Below are 18,837 nucleotides of genomic sequence, written 5' to 3' on the forward strand. Positions count from 1 at the left end.
AATTTGTCTGCTGTTGCCACAAAGGGCTTCGCTGGTGCTTTGTTTTTATTCTTTATCGCCGTTTGTCGCGTCTGTTCCTTACACCCGCTCGCCAATTGCTCTCTCAAGTGTCCTAACGGTCCTCTCTCCGTGCACTTCACTTTGAGCGCTTCGTCTCTCTCATCGCCTTGCCTGCTCTGGATTTTAGAATTGTCTTTCCGAATCGACTTTGTTGCCGTGTTTACAAAAACAAGGGCCCGGTCAAAAACCTAAGTGGCCGAAACATGAGTCGGTCGGTGCGCTCACAAAGAGTTAAATTAAACTGAGACACAGGTAGCCGATTGGCCCAAATCCATGGAAAATATGATTTATAGTGGAGTTTTGACGGTGCCAGCTTTTTGGCAGCTTTATTTATTCCAATAATAACTCGTAAATTCAATCATTATAATACATATTTATATGGTTTTAAATTGCGGGGCATCAACAAAGACAACGACAAAATATTTCTCTTCCGATCAACGAGCAACAATCAGAGTGACGGAAATTATGTGTCCGACAAAGAAAAAGAACAACGACAAGAGAGCGAGAAAGAGAGAGAGAAGTTAATGCTGGCAGCTGGAGTTTACAGTGATCTCATTGCAATAGATAACAGTCGATTGTTTACATTTCAATTTGGCTGCTCCCGACAGTTCGGCGGCGACATATAAATAAAAGTGAGTGGTGACGGCAGCCGAGTCAAAAAATAGCTAACTTTAAAAGCTAAAAAATTATGTACAGTGTGCCACTTAAGTCTTCATACACCAGTCGATTTTGACTAAATTGGCAAATTGCTCCTTTATTGAAGAACATTCAAAAAAAAACTGAGTATGCCATGTTGTTCGTTTCCCTTTTGTTAACAATAATCAAAAAAAAAATAATAACTTTTCCATTTAACATACAAAATAAGGAAAAACTAAAAAAAGTCTACATTTTGGCACCACAAAAAAAAAATGTACTGGGTCAAATAACTGATTTTGCGTACAGCATAAATTGCATACAAATTTCAATAGAAACGTAGCTCTTATCTAAATAAGAAACACAGTAGGTACAGTAGGAAAAAAAAAAAAAAAACGGTCAACACGCCATAAAAGGCTGCTATATGGAAGCCTAAAAATATGCAGTAATGCATATTCTCACAATATGCCACGCAACTCTGATAGAGATCAAAGACAGAACAAAGTCCAACACACACTAAGGTCTTGATCAGCTTTTTTAAGTTTGCCGATCTGGCCACGCTATAATTAACAACGAGTTACAGCGCGGCTTGCATGGTAACCCACATCGATCGTTGACCAAAACAGCGATTTCACTGCTGATGATTGTAGTTGGCTACTACATGAAACATGTATGTACAGTGAAGCCTCTTCGCTCCTTTTGGGGTGTGTTGGCATAATGCCGACGTCTTGGACTTCTTGAAGTCTAAGCCGGCATGACCTCGAGTTTGCTAAAAACTTCTCTATAACGAAAAAAGGTTGTATCAAATAGCTAAACTTTGGACTTCTCGGAAATCTTTAAAGATGTGGGCGCAGGACACATTTTAAAATCGTTAGTGGGCGATTGTGGGCATTAAAGGGGGCGTGGCGCTCGACTGAAATAAACTTTGGACTTCTCGGAAATCTTTAAAGATGTGGGCGCAGGACACATTTTGAAATCCTTAGTGGGCGATTGTGGGCGTTAAGAGGGGCGTGGCGCTCGACTGAATTAAACTTGCGATGCGTAGAAGGTCCAGGAATATGTGTGGAAAATCTTAACCTTCTAGCTCTTGTAGTTTCCGAGATCTCAGCGTTCATACGGACGGACAGACAGACAGACAGACGGACAGACAGACAGACGGACATGGCTAGATCGACTCGGCTAGTGATCCTGAACAAGAATATATATACTTTATGGGGTCGGAAACGCTTCCTTCTCCCTGTTACATACTTTTGCACGAATACAATATACCCTTTTACTCTACGAGTAACGGGTATAATAACAATATTGTTTACGTAAATTTTTAGGTTAACTTAAAATTTAATAATCAACTTTAAAATAAGCAGGGACCGTAACTGTTATGAGTTTTATGTTAAAAATCACATTTCAACAGTTATTTTCGGATTCGTAAAGTAATACTCTAAGAATAACTGCTATTTTTTGAGTTTTATAATAAAAGTTGACAAATAACAGTTATTCGTCGTGATCAAAAATAAAACTCAAACTTGATTTATGGCCATTTTGTAGGTTAAATAAATTTAGAAAAAATATAGTTGTACAATATTCACGGTTGGCATTTTTTTTAAGATTTTTAGTAAGTTATATAAAACACGGTTAGCATGTTTTATTAATAATTTTATTTTTTTTAAATGTCAAGGGAATAACTTTTATACATAAAAATCAACAAATAACAGTTATTTTTTGAGTTTTATTATAAAAATCAAATAAATAAAAATCATTACGGATTTGTAAACTACAATAACTAACAAAAATAATGGTGTATTTAAAAACATTTTAGGACTCTTCTAAGAGCATGATTTTTTTGGTAAGAAAAATGTAGAATAAGTTATTTTCGGTCCCTGGAAATAAGTATATGTGCATATTAAATAAAAATTCAAAATACTGTTCTAAAATTTATTAGTAATTTTTTTTTAACGTTTTAATAATTAATATGTTTTTCTTTTTTAATAACAACCTGATTAATACGTTTAAGCATTGATGTTGCTATATTTTGTAAAGTTGTAGGCAGGGACCGTAAATAATCGTTATTTGAGATTTCTATTTTAAAAAGACTACTGTGATATTTTGGTTTAAACGTCAAAAATAACGTTCTTTTTACTCTTGTCCACAAAGTATAAGCATGTCAACATATCTGAAAAGCAAATTAACTGTTATTTGTCAATGTCTATAAAGTGCATAAAAACCAGTTAAATTGTTGATTAAAATTTGTACAAATATCAGAAGGCCTTTTAAAATAAAAATCTCAAATAACGATTATTTACGGACCCTGGTTGTAGGATTAAGTTGATCCCATTCTTGGATTAATGCCTTTTTGAGGTAATTTTCGGTGTCAAGCTGGCGTCCATTCTCATAAACTTTATTGGATAATATTCCTGAAAGATCTTCTATTGGGGTTAGATCCGGATTGATCGCTGGCCATTGCAAAAAGGTAGCTTCCTAGCTGCCAAAAAGTCCTTTGTGGATTAACGCGTTGTCTTGATGAAATATCCACTCATCTCCGTAAATGTCTCAAGCTAATTCGATAAGTACTGTTTCTAGCAACTCTATTTATATTTCCACATTTGTTCTAGTTGGTTTAAAACAAAGGGGTGACTTCTTAAATCATCAATGAACATCCATCGTTGTTTCGATTACGGCAGACTTGTCGTGGTTGCCATTTATCGCGCCAATACTTTTGACATGAGTCAGGGCCGTCTAAATTACATTTTTGTTCGTCTGAAAATATATTTTTTAAACTCCTCAGACCAAATTTTGGTCTTCTCAGCAAATTGTAGCCTTAGTAGCCTTAGACGGCCTCTTGCACCGTGCGTCGATTTCAGTGGACCTACCGATTCGGTTAATTTGTCCATAAAGTTCTTGATTTTTAAGAAAGTTAATAATTGTGTTTCAGTGCCTATTTAATCTGTAAGCAATATAGGAAATGGACTAGCCTGATTCGGACCTTTGTTCATACCGCCATCTTCTTTTGACAAATATGTCTCACGGGGCATTATACAGAAAAATTAAAAATATTATTAATTATTTTTTTCTAAAAGCATTCAAAAATAATGTTACTTACGTTCTGCAGATTATAGAACTTTTTTAAATTAAATTCTTTTTACTCGCTATTAATAGCACAATAATATCGTTTTGCACATATACTTATTTCCTATGAAAATCGCAAGTTCGAGCACATGTTATTATAAACGGTACAACGAATGAAGCCCAAAAAGGACCATTCAAGTGGACGATCTTCATAATAAATAGCGATACAAACTTGCATATCTACAAAAACTGTACCGTTAACTTTAAGGTTGAAATCGGTTAACCACAACTCAAGTTAGAAATTAAAAAAGGGTCAAAAACGTTTTTTACACCTAAAAAAAATTGGATCCATAAAAAAAATGTTGTGTCCAATTTTCTTAATCAGGAAGACGTACCTTACCGGAAAACAAAGGTTTCCTTCATAATATATATCATCGATTTTTTTTTGTAAACTGGTGTAATTAATGAGCCAAATGGAGCTGGAGTTCTAGGCTTTACGTGCTGGATTTACGGACTTATTTAGTCGGTTTAATGTTTTTGACTCCAACTTGAAAGGTCGTATTCTTCTTCAGGGACAGTAATCATTATAAGTAAAAAAATTTTGTAAGCGAAAAAAAATATTGCTCAGAAATAATGATTATTATGTGAGCGATATTATTTCGCTTAAAAATATCACTCAAAGTGCGATTGCAGCCGTTCTGTATGTAATTCTAGACAGTTTTAAATTTGTGCTTGTAGGCAGAACCACGGAGCACACATCGAGTTAATAAAAGAAGGTGATTTCTTTGTATAAACTTTTTAAAACGCGGTTTTTAGTTGACAAGAGGTATGCTTTATGTCATTTATTTATTAGTAAAACGACTTAACAAGATGTTATGAACTATTCCACTTAGATCCAATCCGACATGTGGGCTGGGTGTTAGTGTGTTGGTTCACCGAGCTGTAAGCAAGAGTTCGATTCCCACAGAAAGTGTTTTTTTTATACAAAAAGTTTTTTTGTTTTTTTAAGCGGTTTATACAAAGAAAAATTTGTTTTCTTAACAGGATATGTGCTTGGTGGTTCTACCTACAAGAGCACGTGTAAATCTTTGTATAGTATTCACTGAGACCTGTCCTAAACAATCCGTACACGATAGTGAGATTTTGTTTAATAACTTTTTTGTTTATCGGAAGGATCGTCTGACCCATAGAGGTGGAGGCGTTCTTATTGGAGTCAAATCCCATTTAACTTCTGAGCTTGTTGATATTTCTGAATCATCTAGTATTGAATTTATTTCCGTAAAAATATCTTTCCCAAAAACTAATATTTTTCCAACTTGATCCTATATACCCCCTGGCTCTGCATTTAACGTGTATCGCACCTGTTCGCCATACATTCTATTTCCATGTTGCTTGCTGAAACTGACCAACTTATTGTGCTCGGTGACTTTAATCTTCCCAACATTTCTTGGCTGGACAGAGGATGCAACATGACTTTATTAATGGTCTTGTTGAACTATCTTTGCAGCAAGTTAGCAGAAATCTCAATCATATTGGCCGTCTTCTTGACATATTCTTTGTTTTTGATAGTAGCGATGCTGAAGTTAGTCGTATTCCGCCGCTATATTTACCTGAAGATTGTTATTATCCTACACAAAAAAAAAACTTGGTAAAATCAACTGTAATAATTGTCAAACAGGCCCCAACCAGCAAAATTGTCAATTCTACTAAGTAAATAGTTATTGCACAACAACAAAATACACACAATTAGCAAATACACAAACCCAAAGCAAAAACAAAATACACGTATCTACTTAAATAGTTACGTTACTATCTTTGTTGGTCAATTTTACCAAGCAAATTTTTTTGTGTGTACATGTTCCTCTTGCTTCCATGAAGACTTCTTACAACTGTCCATGGTTTACCCGGCAACTATCTTTATGAAGAATACAAAAACTAGATTGTTTAAACCGTTTAAAATATCCGGCTTGCAGACAGACTTTGCTAAATATAGTTCGGCTAAGGCGGAATTTATTCAGTACAATTCTGACTGTTATCAAAATAACCTGTCTCGTTGTAAGCGTGATTTCAAAAGCAATCCTAAACTTTTTTTTTCTTTCGTCAATTCTAAGCGGAAATCTTCCCTGCTTCCCTCCTTCTCTTGTTCTCAATAAAAATGTACTTATTTCTGATTCGGCCCGCCTTAGCAAACTATTCCAGCCTTTTTCTTCTTCACTCTTCACAGGCTTTTTTTATTGCAGCGTGCCGAATCAGAAAATTTAAGAAAGTGTATTTAATGACGACTGTAATAATTTTTCATCACAAACGTTGAAGGTTTTGTTTGTTTACTTTTGCTCTCATAGGAGCTAATATATACATTTAAATTTAAATTGGTCAATCATATATTTTAAACTATTGTATTTAAGCGAATTAAGTTAAAAAGGCGTTTAAGTATTTCAAAATAGCCTTTAAACGAGCACATGACTGTAGCTTTAGTAGTTCAGAACTTACGAACTCACGAAATGTAGCTATTTTTAGTTTTTTCCCCGCTAAAGTAGCGGGTTTTTCCAAAAGTTGTGGAACAAAAGATTCCTATATGGAACTGTTAAATGCAAATTAATTGATTCAATGACCCTAAAATATAGTTTGGACACCCACGCACAAAATTCAATGCTCAGGAAGCGTTAGTTGTTCTAAGCTGGCAAAAGTGGCTATTTTCGTTTCTTAATAACTTTTAAACGTGAACGCAAGTTATGGACTTAAGAAATTTACCCATTTATAGCTGTTTTCCCGCTAAACTAGCGAGTTTTCCCAAAAGTGGTAAAACTAATGTTTCTTATATCGAGCTGTTTAATACCATATAAAATTTCCAGGACTTTAAACCAACGTTTTGAGACAGACTGACAAACTCACAAGCAGAATTAATTTTTTATTTTGGGAAGAAGAAGAAAATCTTATTTTGGCTATAACTTTTGACGGGTATTTTCAATAGAAACACAAATAAAACATTGCGTGGGGGCATTTATCCCCATCGGCCCCAACAGCTCTAAAATTCGAAATTTTCACATTTTTACTTTCTCCGCTCTCTCTCCCCAGCCAATTGCAGCCATGGTATGCAATCCTGTTAGTTTTTGCGATACCTTTCAATTGGTGTATCACTCATTATGATCGGACCATCACAGCAGATTTTCATTTCTTCGTGTATATATAGTAGTCGCCTTTGCACACTCTCCTGGTGATAATGACCTTCAATTAAGTCTTGACTGTTTGTATACGTGGAACATGAATAACATGTTAAATTTAAACTACTCTAAATGTAACTTTATGACCTTTTATCGTTGTAATCCATCTCTGTATTCTTATATACGTGGAACATGAATAACATGTTAAATTTAAACTACTCTAAATGTAACTTTATGACCTTTTATCGTTGTAATCCATCTCTGTATTCTTATTCTATTGGAAATAACGGCCGTAAACGAATTTTTTAAACTTAGTTTTAAGGACCACATATCTAATATATATACTATATCAATTATATCTAACAAAGCCAGAAGTCTTCTTGCATTTATGAAACGTTGGTCAAGGGAGTTCGATGATCCATACACAACAAAGCTTTTGTATGTTTCCCTGGTTCGTCAGTCTATGGAATATTGCTCTTGTATATGGTCACCTCAAATTAGCTGTTATCAAAATATGTTAGAGTCTGTCCAAAAACAATTCCTTCTATTTGCTCTGAGAGGATTAAACTGGGACACAGGTAGTCGATTGGCCCAAATCCATGGAAAATATGATTTATAGTGGAGTTTTGACGGTGCCAGCTTTTTGGCAGCTTTATTTATTCCAATAATAACTCGTAAATTCAATCATTATAATACATATTTATATGGTTTTAAATTGCGGGGCATCAACAAAGACAACGACAAAATATTTCTCTTCCGATCAACGAGCAACAATCAGAGTGACGAAAATTATGTGTCCGACAAAGAAAAAGAACAACGACAAGACAGCGAGAAAGAGAGAGAGAGAGAAGTTAATGCTAACAGTTGGAGTTGACAGTGATCTTATTGCAATAGATAACAGTCGATTGTTTACATTTCAATTTGGCTGCTCCCGACAGTTCGCATTTTTCAATTTTTTTCGGTCGGTCTTAGGCGGCGACATATAAACAAAAGTGAGTGGTGACGGCAGCCGGGTCAAAAAATCGCTAACTTTTAAAGCTAAAAAATTATGTACAGTGTGCCACTTAAGTCTTCATACACCAGTCGATTTTAACTAAATTGGCAAATTGCTCCTTTATTGAAGAACATTCAAAAAAAACTGAGTATGCCATGTTGTTCGTTTCCCTTTTGTTAACAATAATAAAAAAAAATAATAACTTTTCCATTTAATTAAAATACAAAATAAGGAAAAACTAAAAAAAGTCGACATTTTGGCACCACAAAAGTCGTCACACCACATACCACAAACTCTGTTTTGAATGGGAATTTTTTTTAATAATGATATTTTGTAATGATTTTGATCTTGCCCAAAGTACATGAAAAATGCAACAAAATGAGGTATGTTTCATTAAAATCGGTCAACAACTTAACGAAAAATGTACTGGGTCAAATAACTGATTTTGCGTACAGCATAAATTGCATACAAATTTCAATAGAAACGTAGCTCTTATCTAAATAAGAAACACAGTAGGTACAGTAGGACAAAAAAAAAAAAACGGTCAACACGCCATAAAAGGCTGCTATATGGAAGCCTAAAAATATGCAGTAATGCATATTCTCACAATATGCCACGCAACTCTGATAGAGATCAAAGACAGAACAAAGTCCAACACACACTAATCTTGATCAGCTTTTTGAAGTTTGCCGATCTGGCCACGCTATAATTAACAACGAGTTACAGCGCGGCTTGCATGGTAACCCACATCGATCGTTGACCAAAACAGCGATTTCACTGCTGATGATTGTAGTTGGCTACTACATGAAACATGTATGTACAGTGAAGCCTCTTCGCTCCTTTTGGGGTGTGTTGGCATAATGCCGACGTCTTGGACTTCTTGAAGTCTAAGCCGGCATGACCTCGAGTTTGCTAAAAACTTCTCTATAACGAAAAAAGGTTGTATCAAATAGCTAAACTTTGGACTTCTCGGAAATCTTTAAAGATGTGGGCGCAGGACACATTTTAAAATCGTTAGTGGGCGATTGTGGGCATTAAAGGGGGCGTGGCGCTCGACTGAAATAAACTTTGGACTTCTCGGAAATCTTTAAAGATGTGGGCGCAGGACACATTTTGAAATCCTTAGTGGGCGATTGTGGGCGTTAAAAGGGGCGTGGCGCTCGACTGAATTAAACTTGCGATGCGTAGAAGGTCCAGGAATATGTGTGGAAAATCTTAACCTTCTAGCTCTTGTAGTTTCCGAGATCTCAGCGTTCATACGGACGGACAGACAGACAGACAGACGGACAGACAGACAGACGGACATGGCTAGATCGACTCGGCTAGTGATCCTGAACAAGAATATATATACTTTATGGGGTCGGAAACGCTTCCTTCTCCCTGTTACATACTTTTGCACGAATACAATATACCCTTTTACTCTACGAGTAACGGGTATAATAACAATATTGTTTACGTAAATTTTTAGGTTAACTTAAAATTTAATAATCAACTTTAAAATAAGCAGGGACCGTAACTGTTATGAGTTTTATGTTAAAAATCACATTTCAACAGTTATTTTCGGATTCGTAAAGTAATACTCTAAGAATAACTGCTATTTTTTGAGTTTTATAATAAAAGTTGACAAATAACAGTTATTCGTCGTGATCAAAAATAAAACTCAAACTTGATTTATGGCCATTTTGTGGGTTAAATAAATTTAGAAAAAATATAGTTGTACAATATTCACGGTTGGCATTTTTTTAAGATTTTTAGTAAGTTATATAAAACACGGTTAGCATGTTTTATTAATAATTTTATTTTTTTTAAATGTCAAGGGAATAACTTTTATACATAAAAATCAACAAATAACAGTTATTTTTTGAGTTTTATTATAAAAATCAAATAAATAAAAATCATTACGGATTTGTAAACTACAATAACTAACAAAAATAATGGTGTATTTAAAAACATTTTAGGACTCTTCTAAGAGCATGATTTTTTTGGTAAGAAAAATGTAGAATAAGTTATTTTCGGTCCCTGGAAATAAGTATATGTGCATATTAAATAAAAATTCAAAATACTGTTCTAAAATTTATTAGTAATTTTTTTTTAACGTTTTAATAATTAATATGTTTTTCTTTTTTAATAACAACCTGATTAATACGTTTAAGCATTGATGTTGCTATATTTTGTAAAGTTGTAGGCAGGGACCGTAAATAATCGTTATTTGAGATTTCTATTTTAAAAAGACTACTGTGATATTTTGGTTTAAACGTCAAAAATAACGTTCTTTTTACTCTTGTCCACAAAGTATAAGCATGTCAACATATCTGAAAAGCAAATTAACTGTTATTTGTCAATGTCTATAAAGTGCATAAAAACCAGTTAAATTGTTGATTAAAAATTGTACAAATATCAGAAGGCCTTTTAAAATAAAAATCTCAAATAACGATTATTTACGGACCCTGGTTGTAGGATTAAGTTGATCCCATTCTTGGATTAATGCCTTTTTGAGGTAATTTTCGGTGTCAAGCTGGCGTCCATTCTCATAAACTTTATTGGATAATATTCCTGAAAGATCTTCTATTGGGGTTAGATCCGGATTGATCGCTGGCCATTGCAAAAAGGTAGCTTCCTAGCTGCCAAAAAGTCCTTTGTGGATTAACGCGTTGTCTTGATGAAATATCCACTCATCTCCGTAAATGTCTCAAGCTAATTCGATAAGTACTGTTTCTAGCAACTCTATTTATATTTTCACATTTGTTCTAGTTGGTTTAAAACAAAGGGGTGACTTCTTAAATCATCAATGAACATCCACCGTTGTTTCGATTACGGCAGACCTGTCGTGGTTGCCATTTATCGCGCCAATACATGACAGACATGAGTCAGGGCCGTCTAAATTACATTTTTGTTCGTCTGAAAATATATTTTGTAAACTCCTCAGACCAAATTTTGGTCTTCTCAGCAAATTGTAGCCTTAGTAGCCTTAGACGGCCTCTTGCACGGTGCGTCGATTTCAGTGGACCTACCGATTCGGTTAATTTGTCCATAAAGTTCTTGATTTTTAAGAAAGTTAATAATTGTGTTTCAGTGCCTATTTAATCTGTAAGCAATATAGGAAATGGACTAGCCTGATTCGGACCTTTGTTCATACCGCCATTTTCTTTTGACAAATATGTCTCACGGGGCATTATACAGAAAAATTAAAAATATTATTAATTATTATACCCGTTACTCGTAGAGTAAAAGGGTATATTAGATTCGTGCAAAAGTATGTAACAGGTAGAAGGAAGCGTTTCCGACCCTATAAACTATATATATTCTTGATCGGGATCACTAGCCGAGTCGATCTAGCCATGTCCGTCTGTCCGTCTGTCTGTCCGTCTGTCTGTCTGTCTGTCTGTCTGTCTGTCTGTCTGTCTGTCTGTCTGTCTGTCTGTCTGTCTGTCTGTATGAACGCTGAGATCTCAGAAACTATAAAAGCAAGATGATTGACATTTTGCATGCAGATTCTAGGAGTTCCTACGCAGCGCAAGTTTGTTTCAAAAGGGTGCCACGCCCCCTCTAACGCCCACAATCGCTTATATACGATTTTAAAAATTTCAATATTTTGGAAAAGTAAAAATGCAGTTTTATTGTGTTTATCAATACCTTTCGAAATGTAGAAGAAATTTTTTAAATCGGACCATTCGTTAAAAAGTTACGGCGGATCAAAGTTTTTCTCCATCTCTTTCGCACTCCCTTTAGCTGAGTAACGGGTATCTGATAGTCGGGGCACCCGACTATAGCGTTCTCTCTTGTTTTTTTCTAAAAGCATTCAAAAATAATGTTACTTTCGTTCTGCAGATTATAGAACTTTTTTAAATCAAATTCTTTTTACTCGCTATTAATATCACAATAATATCGTTTTGCACATATACTTATTTCCTATGAAAATCGCAAGTTCGAGCACATGTTATTATAAACGGTACAACGAATAAATCCCAAAGAGGACCATTCAAGTGGACGATCTTTATAATAAATAGGGATACAAACTTTCATATCTACAAAAACTGTACCGTTAACTTTAGAGAAAATATAAGCAACCCAACAAAAAGTGGTACAAAACAAAAAACTTCACATGAAACAAAATTTTTCGAACTTTTTTTATCATATGAAGTTATTTGTTTTGGAGGACTTTTTGTTTTGTTGAGTACTAGCCCTTAATCCCATAATATATTTATTTGCAGACAAAATACCGGCTCGGTTAGTACTCTATTTCCTTTCGTGGTCTGGCTTTCTGGTCTCTTTTATGATGCGCAATGATATGAATTTTGCTTTGGTAGCTATGATTTCAAATCACAATTCAACTCAAACCCAATCAATCAACGGATCGCAAACTATTTCGGTAATATATAAATATAAAACAGTATATAATAACCTAAGCTATTTTATTCCAGGGTAGTGGCAACGAAGACCAAATCAATATTGTAAAATCGGTTATTATAAGTTCCTTCTATTGGTGTTATGTGCTATCCCAGGTGGTAGGAGGGGTTGCCACAGAATTGTTTGGGACGAAGTGCGTATTCGGATGGTCACAGTTAGCAACAGCTCTATGTAGTGTTCTGATGCCGTTAGCAGCACAATTACATTACACAGCTGTAATTGCTTTAAGATCTATTCAGGGTTTTGCCTCTGGGCTGACGTGGCCTGCCATGTATGCAATAGTTGGCTATTGGATACCACTCACGGAACGCTCACGTTTTATGTCAAGTTTTCAAGGTTTTAGTATTGGTATCGGCTTAACATACCCATTGTGCGGATTTATTTTGTCAGAATTCGGTTGGCCGTATGTTTTCTATACAACTGGTACTCTAGGGCTTGCATGGTGCATATTATGGTATTTTTTAGCTTTCAATACACCCCGAGAGCACCCTCGTATTGCTGAAGAAGAGCTTAATTATATAGAACTTAATGTTAGAAAAGAGATAAACAGTACTGCTAAAGTTAAAGTCCCCTGGTTGCAAATTTTTAGATCCTTACCTGCGTGGGCGATTGCTATAACAACATTTGGCAGAATATTTCTACATTACGTTTTCATTGTTAATGGTCCCACATTTATGGGGAATGTTTTGAAGTTTAATTTTGAAACAAATGGCTTTCTATCTGGAATGCCTTTTATTTGCTCATATATTTCATCGGTTTTTTTTTGTTATATTGCTGATAAATTTGTATTGTATAAAGTTTTAAATCTTACTAACGTCAGAAAATTATTTACAGCTTTGTCACAAATTATTCCAGGGATCTTAATATATTGTATTGGGTATATAGATAATGTAAACATTTTGTTAACCGTTTGGTTTATAGCGGTGATATTTATAACAGCATCTTATGCAGGAGCAATGGCCAATATAATTGACTTAGCCCCAAATTATGGACACTCTGCTGCTGTTTTGGCATTTTGTCAAACCATTCATATGTCTGCGTCTTTTATTTCTCCATTGACTGCTGGATTTATTATCACTCGAGAGGTAAAGTATACAATTTAATTTTTAAATTTCTTAAGAATTTATAAATGATATTAAACAAGAAACTAAGCTAACTTCGGACAGCCGTTGCTTATTAATACACAGAGAAAAAAACAGAACAATATGGAACTGATATTGTTTCATATCAATTTTTCCATAACAAAATGGTATGATTTCATATCAATATGGTACAAAATCATATGTTCGGAAATATCATTTTGATATAAAAACAGATGGACCGAAATTGATATGAAAAAATACCCGATGGATGATTATTTTTGGTATTTTTTTTCTCTGTGTAGGAAACATATTATAGCTTCATTGGTTTTCATTGTATTCTTTTTATACTTGCAGAGTAAAAGGGTAGATTGTATTGCAAATTGTATGCAAAAGAATGTAACAGCAGAATGAAGCGTTTCCGACCCCATATAGAATATATATTCTTGCTCAGGGTCACTAGCCGAGTCGATCTAGCCATGTCTGTCTGTCCGTATGTCTGCCTGTCTCTCCGTCTATCCGTCCGTATGACGTACGTCCACACATTTTCTTGGGCTTCCTACGCAGCGCAAGTTTATTTCAGCCGAGCGGCAGGCTCCAGGCTCCCAATCACCCACTAACAATTTTAAAATGTGTCTGGCGCCCACACCTTTAAAGATTTCCGAGAAGAATAAATGCAATTTTGTTGTATACCAGGGACCAAAAATAACTGATATTGTAAATTTTTCGTACAAAAAAAAATCACGCACTTAGAAGGGTCCTAAAATTTCTTTAAATACACAACTATTTTTATTAGCCACTAGCAGGGTCTGTAGCCCGCAGCTTCGCCTTCGGAAATTAAAATTGAAAATTAAGCATTGCTTTATCTTTGGTACTTATTTTTCATTTAAAAAATTCCTCATTTTTAATCTATAAACCGAGAAAAGATTTTATCAGAACTTTTTCCCTTGATATCCGTAAAAACAAAAATATTTTGTCCTTTGAAAACTACTTAAAAAAACATGTGTTTTTTTTAAATCTTTTTAAAATTATTATGGATTGTTTGCATAAATTAACAGATGGGCAAAACGGAAACAAACAGATTCCTTTTTCGACTCAAATCCTTACACTAATTTCATTCAAAACATTAGTATTTTGTCCAAAACATATTATTTAAATATAGAATGTCATACTGCGTTGAGCATGTAATTAAATTCCCAATCCATTGCCATTAAAGCCTAAAAACATTATTGGAAAAAAAATTTCTTTAAGAAAAAAATAGATAGGATACGAATTTGATTAAATTTACATGTTAAAAATATTAAACTCTTTTTCAATTTTGGAGAGTTTTGACTATTGCTGTCTCGCTCTTACCCAGATAAATTTATGCATTTTTTTGTATGAATTAAGAGTGCAAAAATATGAATTTAAAAGCAGTACTTTATCGAAAACAAAGCAAAAAACTGCCAAAATATGGATTATCACGCCGCGTTAAGTATGTAATTCAATTCCAAATCGATTAGCGTTTAACTCTGGAAAAAACTTGTATTCTTAAAAAAAATTGCTAAAAGTTTTACATAGCTCTCCAACAACCAATATAATAATTGTGATTAAGATTTAAAAAATTTGAGGGAATATTTTTAATTTAAGTTCGCCTTGAAATGTTACAACCGCTTCAAAATTTGATGGGATGTTTATCCTTCGACAGTTAAAAAAAAATTAATGTCTCCAATTCTTATTTTAAAAAAATTAATGCCAGAGATAGGATAATTTTAGGCTTAATTTTATTTCATCGGTCCCTTAAAACAAATCCTGTTGATATAGGCCTTGCTACCTCGTTCTACATTTTCTATTTCTATTTTTTGTTTTTTAAAGATGCAATTTTTAAACTATTTATTTAAACTATTACAAACCAAATACTCTTGGCGAATTTGCTACCGGGGGGTTTTTGGAAGGTATCCACAGTAGACAACTATTATAAGGGAAACAAATATGCGGAGCAATGTTTTGCTATGTATTTGACTAATTTAAGAAAATACATCAAGAAAGGCAATTCCAAATTACTGCATTTTATCATTGATATTTTGTTTCAGTATTTTTGTTTTCACAATAATTTTTCACCTTGATTAGAATTATATTAATAATATGGAAGGCAGGTGGGCGGGGAAGCCGTGAATCAAATTGTTTAAACATTTGAATTTGTTTAAACAATATGAGCACGTGTAATAAAGAGCCAGAGAATCAATTGGTTTGAATATTTAATGTTCTTTTAATATTATCAATGCGATTTGAATTTTAGTTCACAAAAATCGGTTACAAAATGTCTTATGTAAGTATGTTGTGGAGATGTAAATGAAATATTCTTTAAGCAAAAGGATATCAGTATTGTCTTGAATTTGAATTTGATCGAATCTCAATTCCTTAGTCAGCTGCAATGCACACACACAAACGTACACACGCATATACATATGTATCTAATAGCTGTGTGTGTAAAATGCGCATTTTTTGAATACATTTATTTTGTGCGTGTGTATGTACATAGCAGAGCAAATCATTGTTTGTTTTTGTTTTATACAAATCCAAAGTTTGTCGATAACTCAACATTTGAAAACTAATAAATAGTTTGCTAATCGGGCTTTTTCATTTTAAAAAACAAAAGCAATTTTAAGGAAAATTTCGACTGTAAAATTCAGCTTAATGGGATTTCTTTAAGGTCTTCCGATATATTAAAATTTAACGTTTACTTAACTTGATTTGCGATATAATCGATTTTTTTGGCTGTGGTATTTTCATTTTCCCCTTGCGCGGTCACACTTTAATTGCGATAGCAGGACATACATATGCACACACATACATGCGCCAGCAGAACATACATACAAACATATGGGGACGCGTGACGTCATATCAGTTAGCCAAATTTGAAAATATTGGGGACTTGGTTAAGGATGCTGAATATCTAAGAAATTTAAATGCAGTTATTTGCGGGTATGCCATAAGATTATGAACATCACATTTTTAAACCATTTTAACAACATTTATAACAGAGAAATGGCAAAAGAAAGAACTAAAAAAAAAAAACAAATCGAATTTAGGGGCTCTTGGGGTCGTTTTTTTTTCTAAAAAGTACCCCTTACGCGGCTCCTAATTATTTTAGTAATTACTGTGATTTTTCTAGATTTTTAGGTCAATCCGTTCTGGGTGGAATTTGCTACTGACCGTATTTTAGGGGTCGAATTTTATAGTAATTTAGATAGGGAAGGCAGGTGGACGGGGAAGACGTGAATCAAATTGTTTAAACATTTGAATTTGTTTAAACAATATGAGCACGTGTAATAAAGAGCAAGAAAATCAATTGGTTTGAATTTTTAATGTTCTTTTAATATTATTAATGCGATTTGAATTTTAGTTCACAAAAATCGGTTACAAAATGTCTTATGTAAGTATGTTGTGGCAATGTAAATGAAATATTCTTTAAGCAAAAGGATATCAGTATTGTCTTGAATTTGAATTTGATCGAATCTCAATTCCTTAGTCAGCTGCAATGCACACACACAAACGTACACACGCATATACATATGTATCTAATAGCTGTGTGTGTAAAATGCGCATTTTTTGAATATATTTATTTTGTGCATGTGTGTGTACATAGCGGAGCAAATCATTGTTTGTTTTTGTTTTATACAAATCCAAAGTTTGTCGATAACTCAACATTTGAAAACTAATAAATAGTTTGCTTATCGGGCTTTTGCATTTTAAAAAAACAAAAGCAATTTTAAGGAACATTTTGACTGTAAAATTCAGCTTAATGGGTTTTCTGTAAGGTCTTCCGATATATTAAAATTTAACGTTTACTTAACTTGATTTGCGATATAATCGATTTTTTTTGGCTGTGGTATTTTCATTTTCCCCTTGCGCGGTCACACTTTAATTGCGACAGCAGGACATACATATGCACATTAGGGCGGTCCAAAAAATGAAATTCTTTTCTCACTCATTAACATGGTATATTAAAGTATGCAAAAAATGTATGTGAAAACAAAAATTTTTTTTTTGAGATTTAGACTTTGCGAAACGTCTTCAAAGTTTGCTTTAAAATTACTCATACGACATGTAAAACAGTTCGAATTTGGTCGAAAAAAATCGTTCTCCCATTTCTTGCCTTGTCAAATTATGAATTTCGTTGGAATAGTTGGTAAAAAAAAGGAGAGCAGAACATCAACTGAATTGTTGATATCTATGCCACCTTGATCAGAAAAACTTTTTGATCGAAGGCAACAGTGCGTATGGGTGATAAACTTTGAAACCAATTCGCAGACCCTAAAACACGATTTTTTTTTAATTTTCTTTTGGTATACCTTGAATACCACAATGCGCACCGTATAAGCGGGTGAGAGTAGGACCTTAAAAATTTCCATACAAATGTGGACCGCCCTAATGCACATACATACATGCGCCAGCAGAACATACATACAAACATATGGGGACGCGTGACGTCACATCAGTTAGCCAAATTTGAAAATATTTGGGACTTGGTTAAGGATGCTGAATCTCCAAGAAATTTAAATGCAGTTATTTGCGGGTATGCCATAAGATTATGAACATCACATTTTTAAATCATTTTAACATCATTTATAACAGAGAAATGGCAAAAGAAAGAATTAAAAAAAAAACAAATCTAATTTTGGGGTACTTTGGGGTCGTTTTTTTTTTCTAAAAAGTACCCCTTACGCGGCTCCTAATTATTTTAGTAATTACTGTGATTTTTCTAGATTTTTAGGTCAATCCGTTCTGGGTGAAATTTGCTACTGACCGTATTTTAGGGGTCGAATTTTATAGTAATTTAGATTGTAGTTTACAAATCCGTAATGATTTTTATTTTTTGATTTTTATAATAAAACTCAAAAACTTCATGCTAACTATATTTTTTTAAAATTTATTATACTTACAAAATCGCCATAAATCAAGTTTGAGTTTTATTTTTGATTACGACGAATAACTGTTATTTGTCAACTTTTATTATAAAACTCAAAAAATAACAGTTATTCTTTGAGTTTTACTTTACAAATCAGAAAATAACTGTGATTTTTAAAATAAAACTTATAACAGTTACGGTCCCTGATTTATACCTATCGAAAAGTAGAAGACATTTTTCAAATCGGACCATTTTTTAAAAAATTTTGCGCAATGAAAATTTTAAATATCCATCTTCCTCGCACTCCCTTTAGCTGAGTGACGGGTATTAGATAGTCGGGGCACCCGACTATAGCGTTCTCTCTTGTTTTTAACTGTACTGGTACGTATCGGTACCAGAACCTGAACCAAAACATCAATACCGAAATATAACCGTTTACCGAATAAGCAGATTCGGTATGGGAGCAGTACCGGAACCGGAACCGAAATAAGATTCGGTTTGATTTCCTGTTTTTGACATTGTAAAAACCAGGGCTGTGAACCCATATTA

At 33.8% G+C, this 18,837-nt stretch overlaps 1 protein-coding gene across 9 annotated transcripts in view; it reads left to right on the top strand.

Moving 5' to 3' along the window:
• The window catches only part of MFS17 (Major Facilitator Superfamily Transporter 17), a 327,725-nt gene that overhangs the window by 164,210 nt on the left and 144,678 nt on the right, over nt 1–18,837 (top strand). For 7 of the 9 annotated variants that reach the window (XR_011417822.1, XM_070212618.1, XM_070212613.1 and 4 more), the window contains 2 exons: nt 12,123–12,280; nt 12,333–13,403. Coding sequence is in view for 7 of the 9 variants with exons in the window: in XM_070212618.1 (XP_070068719.1) it covers nt 12,123–12,280; nt 12,333–13,403 (1,229 nt within the window). In the remaining 2 variants the exon portion in view is untranslated. The remainder of the gene's footprint in view (nt 1–12,122; nt 12,281–12,332; nt 13,404–18,837) is intronic. The other 2 variants (XR_011417823.1, XM_070212619.1) reach the window with 1 other exon arrangement.

This window comes from Drosophila takahashii, chromosome 2R (genome assembly GCF_030179915.1).
Source record: "Drosophila takahashii strain IR98-3 E-12201 chromosome 2R, DtakHiC1v2, whole genome shotgun sequence".
Classification (NCBI taxonomy): domain Eukaryota; kingdom Metazoa; phylum Arthropoda; class Insecta; order Diptera; family Drosophilidae; genus Drosophila; species Drosophila takahashii.